This window comes from Empidonax traillii, unplaced genomic scaffold (assembly GCF_003031625.1).
Source record: "Empidonax traillii isolate 1590-97213 ecotype Southwest subspecies unplaced genomic scaffold, ASM303162v1 scaffold1:size7828297, whole genome shotgun sequence".
Lineage (NCBI taxonomy): Eukaryota > Metazoa > Chordata > Aves > Passeriformes > Tyrannidae > Empidonax > Empidonax traillii.
Genome location: NW_020955194.1, coordinates 3,535,519 through 3,551,934, shown reverse-complemented (window position 1 = coordinate 3,551,934; position 16,416 = coordinate 3,535,519). Strand labels below are relative to the sequence as shown.

Here is a 16,416-nt window from a genome sequence, read left to right as displayed (position 1 = left end):
TGGGGGGAACATCAGCACTGATGCTGTGCCAGCACTGCTCAGCAGTAGCCAAAAAGCTTGCTCTGTTATCAACACCTTTCTAGTCGCAAAACACAGCACTGTGAGGGCTGCTGTGGAGAAAATGAACTCCATCTCAGCCAGAACCCATACAAAGGGGGACCTGAAAAAGGGTCACTGGCACTGTCCCCTCCCTGTCAGACTGTAAAATGAGACTGGAGGCCTTGGCACCTTGACCACATTTTCTTTCTCTGCTGTCTTTTCTCCTGGGTATCACTAAGGGCATATGTACAGTCCCCAGGGGCTGGGCTTGAAGGCCATGGGAGTCATTTGCCAGAGGACAACCAAAAGGGAAACCATGGCCCAGCTTTCTTCTCTTTCTTCTATTTAATTTCCTTCCTAATAATTTCTGTTGGATTTTGCTTCTGCCTGACATTTCCCATGGCAACTGCTGCATTTTCCAAGCGTCTCAGCGTTGGTTCGGTGTGAGGGGTCCTGAACAAATCCCACCAGGAGCTATCACCCTGCATGACTTTTTCACAGCTGTCTCTCTTTCTGGGGAAGTCAAACCTTTTTTCAGTATGTTTTAATTATATGTTCTTCACATTGCCATTTCAACATATCACTCTCTCTGACAGATACACCATCACCTTGATTTACACTAGTACGCCTCTCCTTACACAGAGGAGGAAATGAGAAGGTAATGAGGAAAAGAGAAAGTAATGGTCATATTTCAAAACCACCTACAGTGGCATAGAGCCTTGTCTGACAATTATACTTGAAGGTAGAAATTTAAATGAAATCACTTTATTATTCAGCAATTGACCAGCTTCAGATTATACAGCAAGCAGTTTGGCATAAGGAGGTAAGCAGGTTGCAATATTTCAGTTTCTGGGTCCCAGTGAGGGCTGTTTAACTCTACCATAGCACAGCTGAAAACTTGATCCAAAAAAAAAAAAAAAAAAAACAAAAAAACAACAAAAAAAAACCACAACAGGAAAATGTACATTTTTTAATGTTCTTCATTCTTTTCAGAGCCATGAGGGCACAAATAAGCGTTTATTCCCTGCCCAGCTCCACATCTGTGCGTCCAGAAGCCTCATTTTGGCTCAGTCCAGGGCCACCAGTCCCTGCCAGGGCTGTGCTAGAGCCGTGGAGCCCCCATGGGCACAGTCTCATCCCTAGGGGAGCTGTCCTGCTCATGCTGCCTCCTGCAAGTCTTCTTTTGCATTTTTCTACTGACACGTGCTCCTGTACAACTATTTAACAAACACAGAGTAGCTATGAAATGGTATTGACACAGGTGTGATATGACGGGCAGAAGAGCACAAACTGCAAGTGATGCAATGGGCTCTGTGAGAAATCTCTGTATCTGGAGGGTTTGGCCAAGGAAAATTTCAGTGTCAACCTCTGCCTGGCCCAGCCCTGGCTGGGACAGCCAAAGTGAAGACTTTGGTTCTTGGCTTTCCCTCGTTTGCACAGCAGCACCGCTCGCTCTCTGCTTCATAACCGTTCTTTCTCATAACTTTGTGGGACTCAGAGTAAGTCTTAATACAAACAGAAGATGCTGTTTAATGTGAGGAGCTTTGTCAGCATTGCAAAACTGACAGGGACCAGGAGGCAGTTGCTGCGACAGTTCTGGTAAGCTTATCCTTTAATTTTATCACTGTTCTGTGACATTTGGCCAGAGACCTGGAGACAAAACCAGCTGAATCCTGTGAAGGAGCGAGTGTTTCAGAGAAAGGTGCTCGATTTTTTTGCCCTGCATTTTCATTGCCCTTTTGCCCCTCAAGGCAGTAAGCTCTTTGACTTTGGGAGATTGGACAATTATCCCTTTTAATGTTTATGGAATACCAATAATACTTTCTGTGGGCTTTAGCAGCAAGGTCAGGAAGGAATGTTTTTTCTTGAGGTCAGTGTATGCTGTAGGTACTGTAACCAATAAATATGTGAATAGATTACAGGGAATTCTTCTTCATTTAGACAATTATCATGGACAGTATGGGGGGATATTCTCTCCTTGAAGCTGCCTCGGTATTTTTTTTCTCTGTATACACTGGAGACATGCAGGAAAAACATGATGTGATACAAGGTTCCCAATTAAGCAGGTAGACCTACCTCTGTGACCTGCCTTTGGGTTCTTTCCTCAGCCACATAGCTGTGCCTGTCCCCTGAGACCTCAGAAAAGCACCTTTTTGACTGCATTTCAGCAAGCTACTTCTCATGCTTGTCACATCTCCAGAATCAGGTTAAAATTTTAGACTTGAAACTCAGTTCCACATCTCCCTCTGTTTTTAGGTCAGCATCAATAAGGATAGCATTAATAAGTTATGTAACAAGTGATTAATGCTAGAAAAAAATTTACAGGAATTTCATATTCACAGGAATCCTACTATGCAATAAGTAATTTTTATTCAGCCTTTCTCCATTGCATTAGATGAAAAACAAAAGTTTTCCAAGTTATGGTATTTACTTACTCCAATTTTAAAGTGGTCCTGAAGCCTGGGTGATAATCTTTTTTATGAATTTTGGATTTTCACTGCTGGCAATGGGTGGGAACTTTCTCTGGTTAGCAGAGATGATAGAAAAGCACGTTTGGAAAACAACTGCAGTGAAGCTGGTTTTCCAAGGAAGTAATACAATTTGCTAAGTTCCCCACATAATATTGTTTGGTACTTTTAGGGGTTTTTTTGACATAACATAATGCTGGCATAAGCTATCACCACTGTCTGTGAGCATTAGTAGCTAAGCACACTGTGGTTGATACCGCAGGATAACCTTTTATCTATCAGTCTGTGCTAAGAGACCAAAGTTACTGTTGTCCCTGCTCAGAAAGCAAGAAGCCAAAACTGCTTGACCTTGCAATTTGCCTGTTACATTTTAACTCTGGTATGTTGTCTCATGCTTCTTCTCTGGAATTTATTCGTCCACTTCTGCCTCTCTTTCAGAGGATATGGACAACAGGGAGGAGGAACATGTTTCTTGAAGGTCATAGAAATAAAACAGAATCATCATGGGAACATACACGGCAGGAGCAGAACTCTAGTCCAACTTTCTGCTCATAGCCTGTCAAACAGCATATGAGATCAGCCACATCTTGAAAATCCTCAAGGGTGGTATTCCCACTCTGGGTAACCAGTTTTAGTGCTTCACTATCTACCAGTGCAGAATTTAGTGGTGAATATTTCTCAGTCATGCCAAGTGGTGAAATAAGACCAATGAACAGAAATTCCTGCTTGGCAGGCTGAGATCAGACAATCCATAAGTCACTGGAAGGAATCATAGGTTGCAATTAGAAATACAACCAACAGCACCAAAGCTGCTCTGAAAACAACACAGCAAAGGAAAGTAGGGTGACCAAGCAGCAAGCCATAACACAAATTTTAGAATAGGACAAGTCTTTTATTTTCTTTCCCCAAACTGGATAGAACAACAAATCCCTGTTCTGAAAAATAATAGTAATAAAGTCACAATTATAAAACTGATTTCCTTCAGAATATACACAATTAATTTAGAGCTAATCATTTGAATATCAGCTAGAAGCCTTGGTCTTCCAGACTGAATTTCAGTGGCTTATCTTGGGCTACTTTTCATGCTATGGTGGAAACTACCTGACTCAAGAACACCCAACCTTTCTTATAATGTCAAGTATATTCTATTCTGCAGCTGCTGCACATTGAAGTACATTGAATTTTGCTAGATCTGTAAAACCCAGTTCAAATTTAAAAAAACATGGGGCATCTGCATGTTTCCTAATGGATTGTAGGTTGTTTACCTCATGTTGGAAGCAAGCATGGGTACAGAATAGCAAATATGTAACTTTATTTTCCCATTTATTGCAATGCTATGTAGAGAGGTCTTTCTGGTTTGAAAATGTATATTGTTTTAAATGGCACTGCCACAAATATTTATTACCTAAGTCAGACGTAGACTTTGTATCATATTTCACTTCAGAATCAATTTTCAGAGATAGTCTTGGAAAATACACAGGCAACATTACTCTAAACTTGGGAAAAAAGAAATCCACTTGTTTATCTGCATGGTATTACAGAAAAGTCCAGCCCTCCTGCAGTGTGGGGGCCTGTACAAAGACCAGATTCTGATGGTGCACACTGATGGCAATCTTCATAGTTGTTTCTGCTCAGCTTAGTGGTGGATCCTCTGGAAGTCTGCATAATGTCTGGAACACATTGCCCTGACATATGACAGTATATATTGAATTCCAGCAACATTTATCTGCAGGGTATATGCATGGGTTACTTCTTCATGTATTCTCCATGTTTCCATTTTACACTTATTTCTTTTCACTGTGAAAAAATCTCTTAATAATGACAGTGGTATAATGTGCTTGTAAGGCGCCCAGAAGGAAAACACACAGCATTTAGATATCTCCAGTTTAAGAAGAAATTCTGCTGCATTATTTGAAAATTCATGCAGCTTGTACTGTGATGTCAGAGAGTAATAATGTGTGGTACTGTTCCCTGAAGAGCTGCTCTCTTCCTCCAGTTTCAGTTGGAGTCTATGCCACAAAATTCTGCAGAAAAAGACTTTCCCCCCACATTTAATTAATATATGAACCCAAAACCTTTAGAAATTATAATAGGCTTATCCATTTCCAGGGATTTTATTCATTGGGATTAACAGAAGAATGAACAGAAATCTTTTCCCCCCTGAATTTTCCTAGCTGTGGACTCCAGGGCTTGGCAACTGGCAGGAGCTGTAACTATGCCCAATCTCAGTGGCGAGCTATGGGGAAGCCTATTTGGTAATACAAAAGCAGTAGGTGCACTCAGTCCACTTGTTTGCATTGTTTTGATCTCCATTCCATTAGATCAGCCTAAAAATGCTGCCTTGAATTAAAAAGACATGCTTAGCTCACACCCATCCAAACCAAGAGTACAGTGCAGGCTGTGTAGTGCTGAGGAGGCTGTGAGTACAATGCCAGAGAAAGGGCTAAGCTGCCACGCTGCCTTATTAATCTAAAGCCTGCGGAAACATGAGCTTGGATGTGACTCTCATTAAGATGCCTCATCTAAGTTAGAGGAAATTTGATCATGTAACTTCTCTGGGTTATTATCAGCATCCAATTTCATGTGATTCTGAAGTCATAAACGTGGTCGGAGACCAGAATACACTGAATAAACACACTCACACGTCTGGAACGTCTCTTGTGTGCTACAAGAAGGACCAGATCACACGGTTATTTTGTTGGGGATTATTACCCTCTTCCCCAGTGTAATCAACAGTTTTCATACACATTTATATAGAAAAGCCACTATTTGTGACAGTCTACTCAGCCACAAAGCACAAAGGAGGGAGAAGATGCACCAAGATCCATTTCTGTTATTCTGTCCCCCAAAAGGGCAGCTTTGTGGTCCACACATAAGTTGTTTCACCAAGCTCTGAACGGCTTTATTTGATAACATGCAGTGGCCATAGGCATCTCAGAAGACAAAAGAAACTGTATCTAATGTACAGTTTATAATACAGTTTGAAACACTGTTACAGTGGTGATTGATATAGAGTGTGGTGGCATGTTTTGTGTCTGTCTGACAGTTGGAGTTATTTTAACTAATTAACACAGTCCATCAAGCTGATCCAGCTGGGTCAAACGAGAGGGATGGGGAAGATTTCAGGTGTTTGCTCCCTGGCTTTAGCATTAGTGCAATTTAGCATTGATGACAAAAGGTGTGTATTTTTTGCCCTTTTGACACAGGTATGGGTCACCAGCTCAAATGAATGTTCATCTGAAAGGTCAGGACCTCCTTACTCTACAGAACTACACAGCAGATGAGCTGAAGTATTTGCTGTGGATGGCCTCAGATTTGAAACAAAGGATAAAGTACAAAGGAGAGGTAAAATGCTTTAACTGTCATTTAGATCACTCAGATGTTGAAATAAATATTGTTCTGAAGAGCACTGGGAATGAGCATTCAGCTGTCTTGTCCTAGACAAAATCTCCTGAGCTCCTAAATACTGTAAATCACATGCTACAAATCAAAGAGTCTTCCTGTAAAGTGTTCAGAGATATTCTTTAAATACTTCAGAGGACTTCATCAGTGGAAAGGTTAAACAGCTTTGTGCAGCCAACTCTCTGTTGTCAGCTAACCCCATCCATCCACACATGGTGCATATGCAGCACAAAATGTAGGAAATGGAAGACACTTCCCTGCATGGGATTAAATTAGTGTCTCAGTTTTCCTTAATGCTAACTCAAATTGAGTGCCAAAATGCAGTTGATTTTGCCCTAGAATTACTTCTTTCTCTTTAACGTTTCCACTGCTAATAAAACTTATTGAAGGGAAGAAGAACAAAGCTATGGTTAAAAAAAAACAACGTGTGCAACTTTCCTAATGCTGAATTAAAATGTGAAAGAATAAGTATTTCATACTTTAAGTGTATAATGACTATAAACTTGAAACGCCTTCAATTTTCATGTCTCAGTATTTGCCTTTGATGCAAGGAAAATCTTTGGCCATGATTTTTGAGAAGAGAAGCACAAGAACAAGATTATCTGCAGAAACAGGTAGGTCTGAGCAATAGCACAGTTGGATTTTGTATGAAACTGTATGCAGTGAGTTTGTACTGAAAAACATTGCATGATTTTGTATTTAGCAATTTCTACTCGAGAGCAACCTAAACAATGGTATCTAATTGTCTTTCACCTCACATATTAAGGTCACAAGCACAATGTTTTGGTCACTGAAAATTTGCCAAATTATTCCGAATGTACAACAGAGCAGAAATAAAATAACAGGCAGAAGGAAGCATTTCTGGTGCAAGCTTTTAGTTGTACTGGCAAGATGCACATTTCCTAACATCTGTTTCAGTAAGCATCACAAATTTAATTCTGTGGAAGCCTTAATAAATATTTTTCTAATGTATTATGCATTACCATTGTCACATTTCAAAGCATTTATTTAGGCTGCGAATCACAGTAATGCCTTGATATAAATTAGGGGAAAAATTTAATATGATTACCTATAGGGGAAGATAACCTCATGGAGACTACAGGGTATTAGCCTAATAAGATCAGGCACCAGAATATTATTATTTTAGGATACAGTTCTGGAAACACTGAAACACATACATATGATGTCTTTATTTGTATGGTAGTTGTTCTGAAGTCAAAGGGACTGCTGAAATAAATCCTTCATGTTAGCAAGCAATAACTGAAAACTGGTGATGCATCAAGGAAGATTCTCACATTCAAGCTGACCCAGCATCCCTTGGGCTGACTTCTCCCTAGTGAAGGGACAAGAAACTCATTGAGTGTCCACATTTCTTTACGAGATGTAAAGGCAAAGGTAAAAATAACGGAAGGAAGAAGCAGATACGGTAACTGCAAGCATTTCTGAATTTGTATTCTCTGCCACAGCCACTTGCCTGCTGATCATGCTCTTTAAGTAGACTTGTTGTTGCTTTCTGTTTTCTCCAGATAATAAGGAATTTTGAATGTGTATTCATTCTCTGTGAAGACCACCTACCTTTTAATTCCTGAGTTTTTAGTCCAGTTTCTAGTTGCCTGCCTTAATGGTACATGGGCAGGTAATGAATTCTCTGAATCTGTTTATCCTTCATTCTTCTGTGTTCCTAGGGAAGTGCTACTTAGTCCTTGGCTTTTGACGGCTTATGGAAGGGGGAAGCTCAGGAAAGTTCAAATGAATTAACTTAAGGATGGGAGTTAATGCACATAAATTCATCCAAGAGGGATTAAGCTTCAGTGAAATAAAACCAATTTATTTCTGAGTAAGAGCTTCCACAAGGGAGTTTAATGCAGTTTAACTTCTGTGCATTAACTTCACACCTTCGGTTAATTGGCCTTAAGTCCCTTAAGCCTAAGACTTTGTTTCAAAGGCAGACTCTGTCCATGAAAACTCTATACATTTCAGCTGCTTTTTTAACGTAAATGACTTCTCCCTTGGAATTTCTAACTCAAAACAAATGTGGGGCCACATGTGTTCCTTTTAGCTAAATAAGCTAATTTAAAACCAATTTTCTAATGTCCTGTGAAAGTGGGCATTGAAATGAATTGGAGTGTTTATTTATAAAATTATTGAGTTGTCTCAAATAGCACCTTCCCATGAGTTATGCCTTCAATATCTTAAAGAAGGTCACTTGTGGGACAAGGCTCTAGTGACGAGATTAATCTAAACAAACTTTGTAACTCTCTGGAACAGCCAAATGAAAATCAGTGGGTTTCATTAAAAGGAGTAGAGGCCTGGAAATCACTGATTACAAAATATCCTCTGTGTAATGTCTAGGAGATTGTTGTGACATATTAACACCATGGAAGTTTTTTTCTGAATTCCTGCTGTCCCTATGCCTATAAAGAACATAATTTTCGAAAAATAATAAACAGATTCACAGAATGGTTGAGGTTGGAAGTGACCTCTGGAGGTCACCTGGTCCAGCCCACTGCTCAAACAGGATCATCTAGAGCCAGTTGTCCAGGACTGGGTTTTTTAATATCTTTGAAGATGAAGATACCACAGCCTTCTGGGGCAACCTATGCCAGTACTCAATCAGCCTTTCAGTAAAAAAGAGTTTCCTGGCATTCAGAGGGATCTTCCCGTGTTTCATTTTGTGTCCACTGCACTACTGAAAAGCACCTGGCTTTATCTTTGCATCCTCCCTCCAGGTTTTTATATACGTTAGTAATATTCCCTCAGAGCCTTCTCTTCTCTAGGCTGTGCAATTCCAGCTCTCTCAGCTTTTTCTCATTTAAAAGATGCTTCAGTCCCTTAATAGCCTTCATGACCCTTTGCTAACATGTACATAATGATTCTCTCCAGTATGTCCATGTTTCTCATGCTGAGGAGCCCAAGGCGAAACACTCCAGGTTTGGCCTCACCAGTGCTGAATAAAGAGGAAAGATCCACCTGCTGGCAGTACTTTGTCTAGGACCTTATTGGAGAGACACTATCAAGGGACATGATTAAGTCCAGGCTGGCAATACCCTCTGCACTCCCCTCATCCACCAGGCCAGTCATAGAATCATAGAAGTTTATCAAGTCAGTCAAGCACAACTCCCACTTTGTGAAGCCATGTTGACTATTGATGATTTTTTGTCCTTAATCTTCCTAGAAATATGTTCAGGATTAGCTGCTCCCTCAGTTTTACATGGATTGAGATGAGGCTGGGTGGCCTCTATTCTCTGGGTTCTCCTTCTTGCCCTTCTTTAACTTAGGGGTGACATTTGCTTTCCTCCAGTCTTTGAGCATTTCTCCCAGTCATCAAGATTGATCAAGTGTTATCAAAACATTAACTGTAAGAGAGCAGTTGACATTCGTGGTTTTTCCAACACCCTGTGCCTCTGAACTGTTGTATTCTGATGACATTGCAGCTGTACTGAATAATGTACAGTTCCTTGGGGTATAACGCATTGCCTCTTTAATCTTGTCCTAATGTGCATTTCTGAAACTCATAATATTTTACCAATTCTAAGAGTAGTAGTGATGTTGTAAGTTTAATTCAGAACTACAAGTAACTTCTATAGAGCACTGGCAAAGTAAATCCAGTTTTATGGAGCCTACTAGATTTATTGCTATCACTGGCAATCACTATAGTGGAAAATGTGACATCTCTGCCGTTGTACTGGAAGATGTCACCTCTTCACAGTCAGAATCCCATACTCATTCTGCATAAAATCTTGTGTACTTTTTGAAAACAGAAATATTCCACATTCTCATATATTACTTGTAAAATAAATATCCTCAGGCATGGCGTAAAGGTGATTGCCCCGTTTTTGTTATAACCTTGCTGTAAAATATTCTGATTGTCACTGTTGCTCTTAAAATATACAGCTGAAGTTATGTTTTAGTGAATAAGTCATAAATAAATCCAACCTTTTCACATATGTTGAATGCAGACAATATGTCACAGGGTAGAAATAGAGAGGAAACAATACAGGCAGGAAAGCCTTCTCTTGTTGGGCACTGGAATATAAAAGATCTTAACAGCTTTACAGGGGTTCAGTGCCACTGGCTTTATTGGAATTACTTCCAACTCACTCCTCTTACACAGTGGGGTGAGAGGAACACAATGTCCATGCCTGAAGATTACTGCACCCAGTCATAGAAATAATCGTATCATTTCAAATATACTAATGTAGCATGGATGGTACTACATGGCAGGAATGTAGGGTCTTTTTTCTGTTGGAATGTCCTAGTATTATTTAGCTTGGCCATGTTGCAAAGGGCCCAAGCACACTCTTTTATCTTACTTTTCACTTAGAGGGAGTAGCTTTAAAAAACTTTTAAAAACTACTCATCAGTTTTTAGGCTTCTGCTTTAGGAATATTCTGTAATTGATGCCTGTTATCAGTCTAAACTGAAAAATGCTTTCTATTTCATGAGTCCTGGCAGGTAGTGAGGGAATGAATAAATACAAATCCACATATCTTGAAATTTAAAGTTAAAAAGTTTGAGAAGATGACTGTGCATGTCTCCAGGTAACAGTGAGGCAGCCCCACAGTTGTGTATCCCACTTGTGAACTGTAGGATTCATTTGGGCCCCCTTACCCCATGTAGCAGGGACAGACTGGGATGGAGATTTCATCTTGGTCTGTACAACCACCAGCTCGCGTCCTACACGAAGGAGTTTGCATAACTGGGGTCAATAATGTGCCACAGCATGAGGCATAAAACTGTGTATTTTGCAAACTAACTGTAGTGAGCAGTATGGACATGAGATGATCACCTATTCTGAATCTGCAATTTGAACATATAGTAGTTTGTAGAACATACCATGATTCATATAAACATTTAGCATGTGGATTTGACTATGACCAGGCTGTGAAAACAAAGAGGATTAGATTTCCCAGTTTAACACAGCACTACAATCTGTGCTTATTTGCTGAATTGTTGCCTGCCTATCTTCAAAAGTCTTCATTATTTTCTTTCTACTAGTAGTCTGGATGAAAGAATCTGAAGCAAAGATTCTGTCTCTGCAACTATATACAAAGCTAGAGCGCAGAATTCCTGTTTTTCCAGACGGAAAGTTTTGGATGGAAATATGTTCCCAGGCCCTGCACAGATGGCCAGTTGATGAGCAGAAAGCCCAGCACATTAGGACTCTGCTATGTACACAGACTCCAGGTGGCAGCTCCGACTGCGCTGCCTGACGTCTGGCAATTCAGAATAAATGGTCAGATTCCTTTTTTTTTTTTTTTCTAACCTGGGCACCATTTATAGAAAACAGAACACGTCCATGAGAGCCTGCCTGGACTGTGAATAATCTACCAAAGTGTGTGTATTTAAAGCCTAAAACGCAGCGCTGTTGTCTTTTATGGGACTTGCAGGGATAAATCACTGACATAGTAGTATATGCCTTCAAAAAAATCCACAAGACCTTGGGAAGGAAGAGTTACTACAAATAACATTTCATCTTTGAGGTCTTGACTTAAAAACTTGCATTGAAGAGATAGGATGCAATGTCTAGGCAACAGTTTGCATACATATTCCCATAAAACAGAGTTTGTGCCTGAGCTTCAGAGAGGAGGTTGAAGCAACAAACAAAGCTATAAATAGTCCTTTTCTAACAGCAAAAAGTAATAGTAGAATAAATGATGCTTCATTCTTAAAAGTTTGCTGTGTCTGACTGCAGTCTTGTTAAGGTTCAGAACAATATTTAATGACAACAACTGGAAAGCAAAAATGGGTCCATTCAATAAGTATATACTGTCTGGACAGAGCAGAACTTTGCCCTTCAGGTGGGTTCTGGAGCATCATTATTTTTAATTGGTCCTCTAAGGAAATTGTGGAAATCTAAAGGCAACGATTTGCCAGGATTATTTTAGTCTATTGCATTTTAAACTGTAGAGACTGACTGAAGTGATGGAATGGAAGACCTCACTTCAACCCCACTGCCATCATGAGATGGAAGTTAATAAGTTGCTCTGAGTAGGGAGCCCAGCTGTGGGGTCCAGACCTGATGCCTGTAGCTAGTTGGTTTTATCTGTGAAAGGGCCCAGTGTTTGGTCCTGATTTAATCTATTTTTGAAGAGTAGCTCTGGAATCAAGATTTTATCTTTGACAGGCCCATACACCCACCGTGCTAAAGCTGCAGTGCTGAGGATGTCTGCAGTGCCATCTAACGGCTACGACCAGACGGAGCAGCTTTTTTTTGTTTGTTTCTTTCTCTCCCTTCCCCCCCCCACCCCCCCACCCCACAACTCCCCCCAGCGTTCTCTCAAAAATGCTGGACTCTGGTTCTCTGAAAATTTCCTCTGTCATGAATATTAGCGACAGGGCAAGATCTCCCTGACAATTTCTATACTAGAAAGGAGTTGTTCTTATGTGGAAAATCTTCCCCAGCACACAGAAAATGCCTTACAGGGCTACCTACAGCCCAGTTCAAATACTGCACTTTGGATGTCCCCAGCTGTAGGACCCTGTGTCCTGTGCAAGGTTTATGCTAAACCATCTGTGACAGCTCACTAAACAGCCTCCCTCAAACCCATCCTCCCAACCTGTGGCCATGATGGACTTTACACTGAGATTCAGTCGAAGGAAGCTTTAGACTTAAACCTATCTCCTTTGCTGTTCAGGAATGGATTTTATTCTTTGGACCTAATCCATCCAGTTCCTTGGACTACCTCATAAATTCCTAACTATTGCAGGGTAGAGGGATGATGGCTGTGACTGAGACCTTTCCTTTTCTCTCTGTCGCATTACTGTTTTTAAGGAGTTTGGTCATTTGTGACTCAAGTCAAGTCTGTTACAGTGTGTGAGTAGTTTTAGGGTGGAGCCCCTGGTGGTCTAGTGGTTAAGGACGCGGCGCTGTCTCTGCTGAGGCCCGGGTTTGATTCCCGGTCAGGGCCACTCCCCTGGCAGATGGAGCTCGTTAGCCCTGTAAGGCAATCCATCTACGTCCTGAGGACCTCGCTGCCACCGTCCAAGCTCGCTTGGCCCCGGCAGATGAACCTCAGGATTAAAGGGTGGGCTCAGTTCCGCTCACACTGTGTCTCACCGAAAAAATCCAATGAGCAGGCTGGAAGGTGTAAAGACCTTCCCCAGTTCTTCGTTTGCGAAGACTGGCCATTATTATATTATTTAGTTTTAGGGTGTTCTGCCTGAGTGGCTGTACATGAAAGAAAATCTAGATACATATAAGGATGTGAAATTACATCTAGTGACTCAAATGGCCCTTCTAGGATGCAAAGTCCCTTGAAATGCAGCATGATGAATGGATTACCTGGCTCATAGCAGGGCAACACAGTGATGCTCTTGGCAATGTGTAGCCTTGGAGCTTGAATGAAGGATTTCAGCAAAATATCACATTTGAGTGGTTTTATTCCAAAGTATGTTTATTTGTATTTTGTGTGTCAGATGCTAGTTATTTTAGCATATGTATTATTAGGTGTTTGAAACATTTGGATGTCCTGCTGAGTTTTACTTTTATTGCTGTAATTGTATCTTACATGAAGAAGATTTTGTGTCTTGGCTGCAGATATGAGGTGCTGGCGTTAAATTTCTCTTTTTTTTTTTAATCGACCTCACCGTAGGATTTGCTCTCCTCGGAGGACATCCTTCCTTCCTTACAATACAAGATATACATCTGGGCACTAATGAGAGTCTCACAGACACAGTGAGGTTGGTAAAATGCTACCTGATTGATAACTATGTATTTGATAATTGGTTGGGCTGAAACCTGTCTTACAGAATTTTGGAAGCTAATGTTTTCTTTCTGGAAAATGTCAGAAGGTAGTTTAAATTTCTAAAATATTTACAGATCACCTCAGAGAACCTGTAGTTCAATACGCCATCCACTCTAGCTGTCCATTGTCACAATGAGAAATATTTTGGCATACAGAGTGTTAATCAGGGCTGCATTTAGAAACATTTTATGAACCTCAGTAGTAAAACTCCAGTGATGACAGCACATATACTCAAACAAGACTCAAACCTTCTGAGGAGGAAAAGGAAGTAATGGAGCAAAATCAAAGAGAAAAGACACTGTTTGTGTTAGTTAGGTCAGATGGTGGTTGGCCTTAGCCTGCCATTATAGCCTACCTGCAGTGACAGCGTGGCAGTCAAGGCCATTCTGATCCACCTGTATCAGCAGCACCAAACTTGAACAACACTTTGCAGCCAGTCTCTGACTTCATGTGCCCTCCTCCACAACCATACCCACTGTCAGAACTGCTGTGGAGGCTGGGCTGTGGCTTTGTTGTCTCACTGGCATTCTTGGAAGATCTTGACCATGCCCAGTCCCACAAGCATTTAGGGATGAGTAGCAGCCTATCTCCTTTGCTGTAGCAGGGAAGAACTGAGCTCAGGGTGTTTCTCCAGTGGATTCCCTCTGATATTGCAGAAAGCAGACAAAACATGAGGTGGTGTTTTGCAGGTGCTCCTGCTGTTTATCATAGCACTCCATATACTAAAGCCTCATCCAACCTCAGCATTGTCCTGCTTTCTAGGCAGTCCTTTTGCAAACTGAGGCCGATTCAGTCTGGCTCAGCTGTTAGAAGGTTAGTAGTGTCTGAATGGTCCCTTTAATTCTGGTGAAAGATCTGCAGTGTCAAGCTCATCAGGCTTAATTCAAAATATGCAATCAGGCAGCTGAGTTCCATTGCCTCTGCTGAATACCACAGTTTTCAGTCAGTGGGAGAGATTGTTTGAGAACTGTGTTGCTGTTCTTTGTGATGGAAAATTTAAGAAAATTTAAGAAAAAAGATCAAACATTTAAACATTTTAAATTTTCCTTTCTTGTTTTTAAGTACTGAAGTTGAAGACATGTGGGTGTTTATAGTAGACATTAAAAATTTCAGTCCCTTTAGGCTTGAAGCTACTTAACTCTCACTCCCTGCTTGATTCATAACTGCCAGTATCAAAGTAAGCTGCAATGATAAAATCATAGGATGGTTTGGGTTGGAAGAGTTCTTAATGATCATCTACTTCCAGTGCCTCTGCCATGAACAGAGTCACCTTCAACTAGACCAAGTTGCTCAGAGCTCCATCCAACCTGGCCTTGAATATTTCCAGGGATGGCACATCCGCAACTTCTCTGTGCTGGTGCCTCACCACCCTCTGAGCAAAGGATTTTTGCCTAACATATAATCCTAATAAACCTAATCTTTTAGTTTGGATCCATTCCTCCCTGTCCTGTCACTACGTGCTCTTGTAAATAGTCCCTCTCCATCTTTCCTGTGGGTTCCCTTCATGTACTGAAAGGCCACAATTAGGTCATCCCAAAGCCTTCTCTTGTCCAGGCTCAACAATCCCAATCCTCTCAGCCTTTCCTCAGAGGAGAGGTGTTCCATCCCTCTAATCATCTTGGTGGCCTCCTCTGGACTTGCTCCAACAAGTCAATATCAAAAGCGTTCAGATGTTTCAACAAAAGCCTGGCTTTAGTAAGTACAAGTTTAAAAGATTCATAAGATTCATAAACTGTGTAAATTTTGGGCCCGCAAAGGGAACAGATTAATCTGAGACTTAACAGTCAAGTCTGAGGTACATTAGACCACTGTGTCCAGTTCAGAAGAGTTCATACACTGCCACAGAATTCAAATACATTCCTTGGAAAGAAATTCTTCATACATCACATGACATAGTCCCTGTTTAAGCAGGAGAGTTCTGATACACAAACACTCTAGAGGTCAATTTTCAATTCTTCTTCACAAATACAATAATAAAGGCACACAAAATCTTTCATTCACAGTCTCCTGAATGACCTTTTTTCGTACAAGCAAATGTAAAGAAGGCAGGCAGTAAGCTATGAGAAATAAGGCAATAAATAGAAGCAAGAAAATCTTTCAGCCGTTCTGGAGGTGTCCCTATTCTGTTGAGAAAGTTCCCACAATATTCATTTCCCATGCAAGCCTTCAGCCCTCTTTCTTTGTCACTGCTTGCTCTTCCAGGAGTAAATCCCTGTTTATGATTCTGACCTGGGTATTTTGTTCCTCTACTGAGTCACAACACTCCCCTGCTACAGTGGACTGGGGGCTTTCCCAAGTCCTTACAGAGCCCTTCTTCATTCCTGTGTGCTCTGCTTCACTCCTGCTCTCATTAGCAAGGGTATTATTGACTTTGCATAATCAAGGCTGAGCAGTTTACCCAAAAGAACAACCTGAGTGTTAATTCCCTGGCGTTTTCTTGCAAATGAAAGATAACATCCCAACCTCATTCAGTTAATGTATGAATAAAAAAAAGAATGCCTGTAGTAGACCCAGAGGGCATTTCAAATATTTACAGCCAATGTGTCTAGCGCTCTGAAGGCCTTAGAAGTACTTGAGATTGAGACTTAAAGCAAAAGGAGCACGGGTCTATAAAAGTCACAGTTTTTATTAGAGTTGCTGCAGGTAGGGGCTGAAAGCATTGCTGCTGTGAACATATTTTAAGACTTATTACCCGCTCATAAATCAGCTGTTCCATGTTTCACAAGACATTTACATTTATGTTGACACAGTAGCAAAAA

General features: G+C 40.8%; 1 protein-coding gene across 1 annotated transcript in view; it reads left to right on the top strand.

The window, feature by feature from the left end:
* The first annotated feature begins 1,423 nt into the window (after nucleotides 1–1,423).
* Nucleotides 1,424–16,416, top strand: part of OTC (ornithine carbamoyltransferase) — a 29,212-nt gene continuing 14,219 nt past the window's right edge. The window contains exons 1-4 of the mRNA XM_027886239.1: nucleotides 1,424–1,638; nucleotides 5,714–5,852; nucleotides 6,442–6,523; nucleotides 13,505–13,592. Of these exons, the coding sequence (XP_027742040.1) occupies nucleotides 1,562–1,638; nucleotides 5,714–5,852; nucleotides 6,442–6,523; nucleotides 13,505–13,592 (386 nt within the window). The 5' untranslated portion in view covers nucleotides 1,424–1,561. The remainder of the gene's footprint in view (nucleotides 1,639–5,713; nucleotides 5,853–6,441; nucleotides 6,524–13,504; nucleotides 13,593–16,416) is intronic.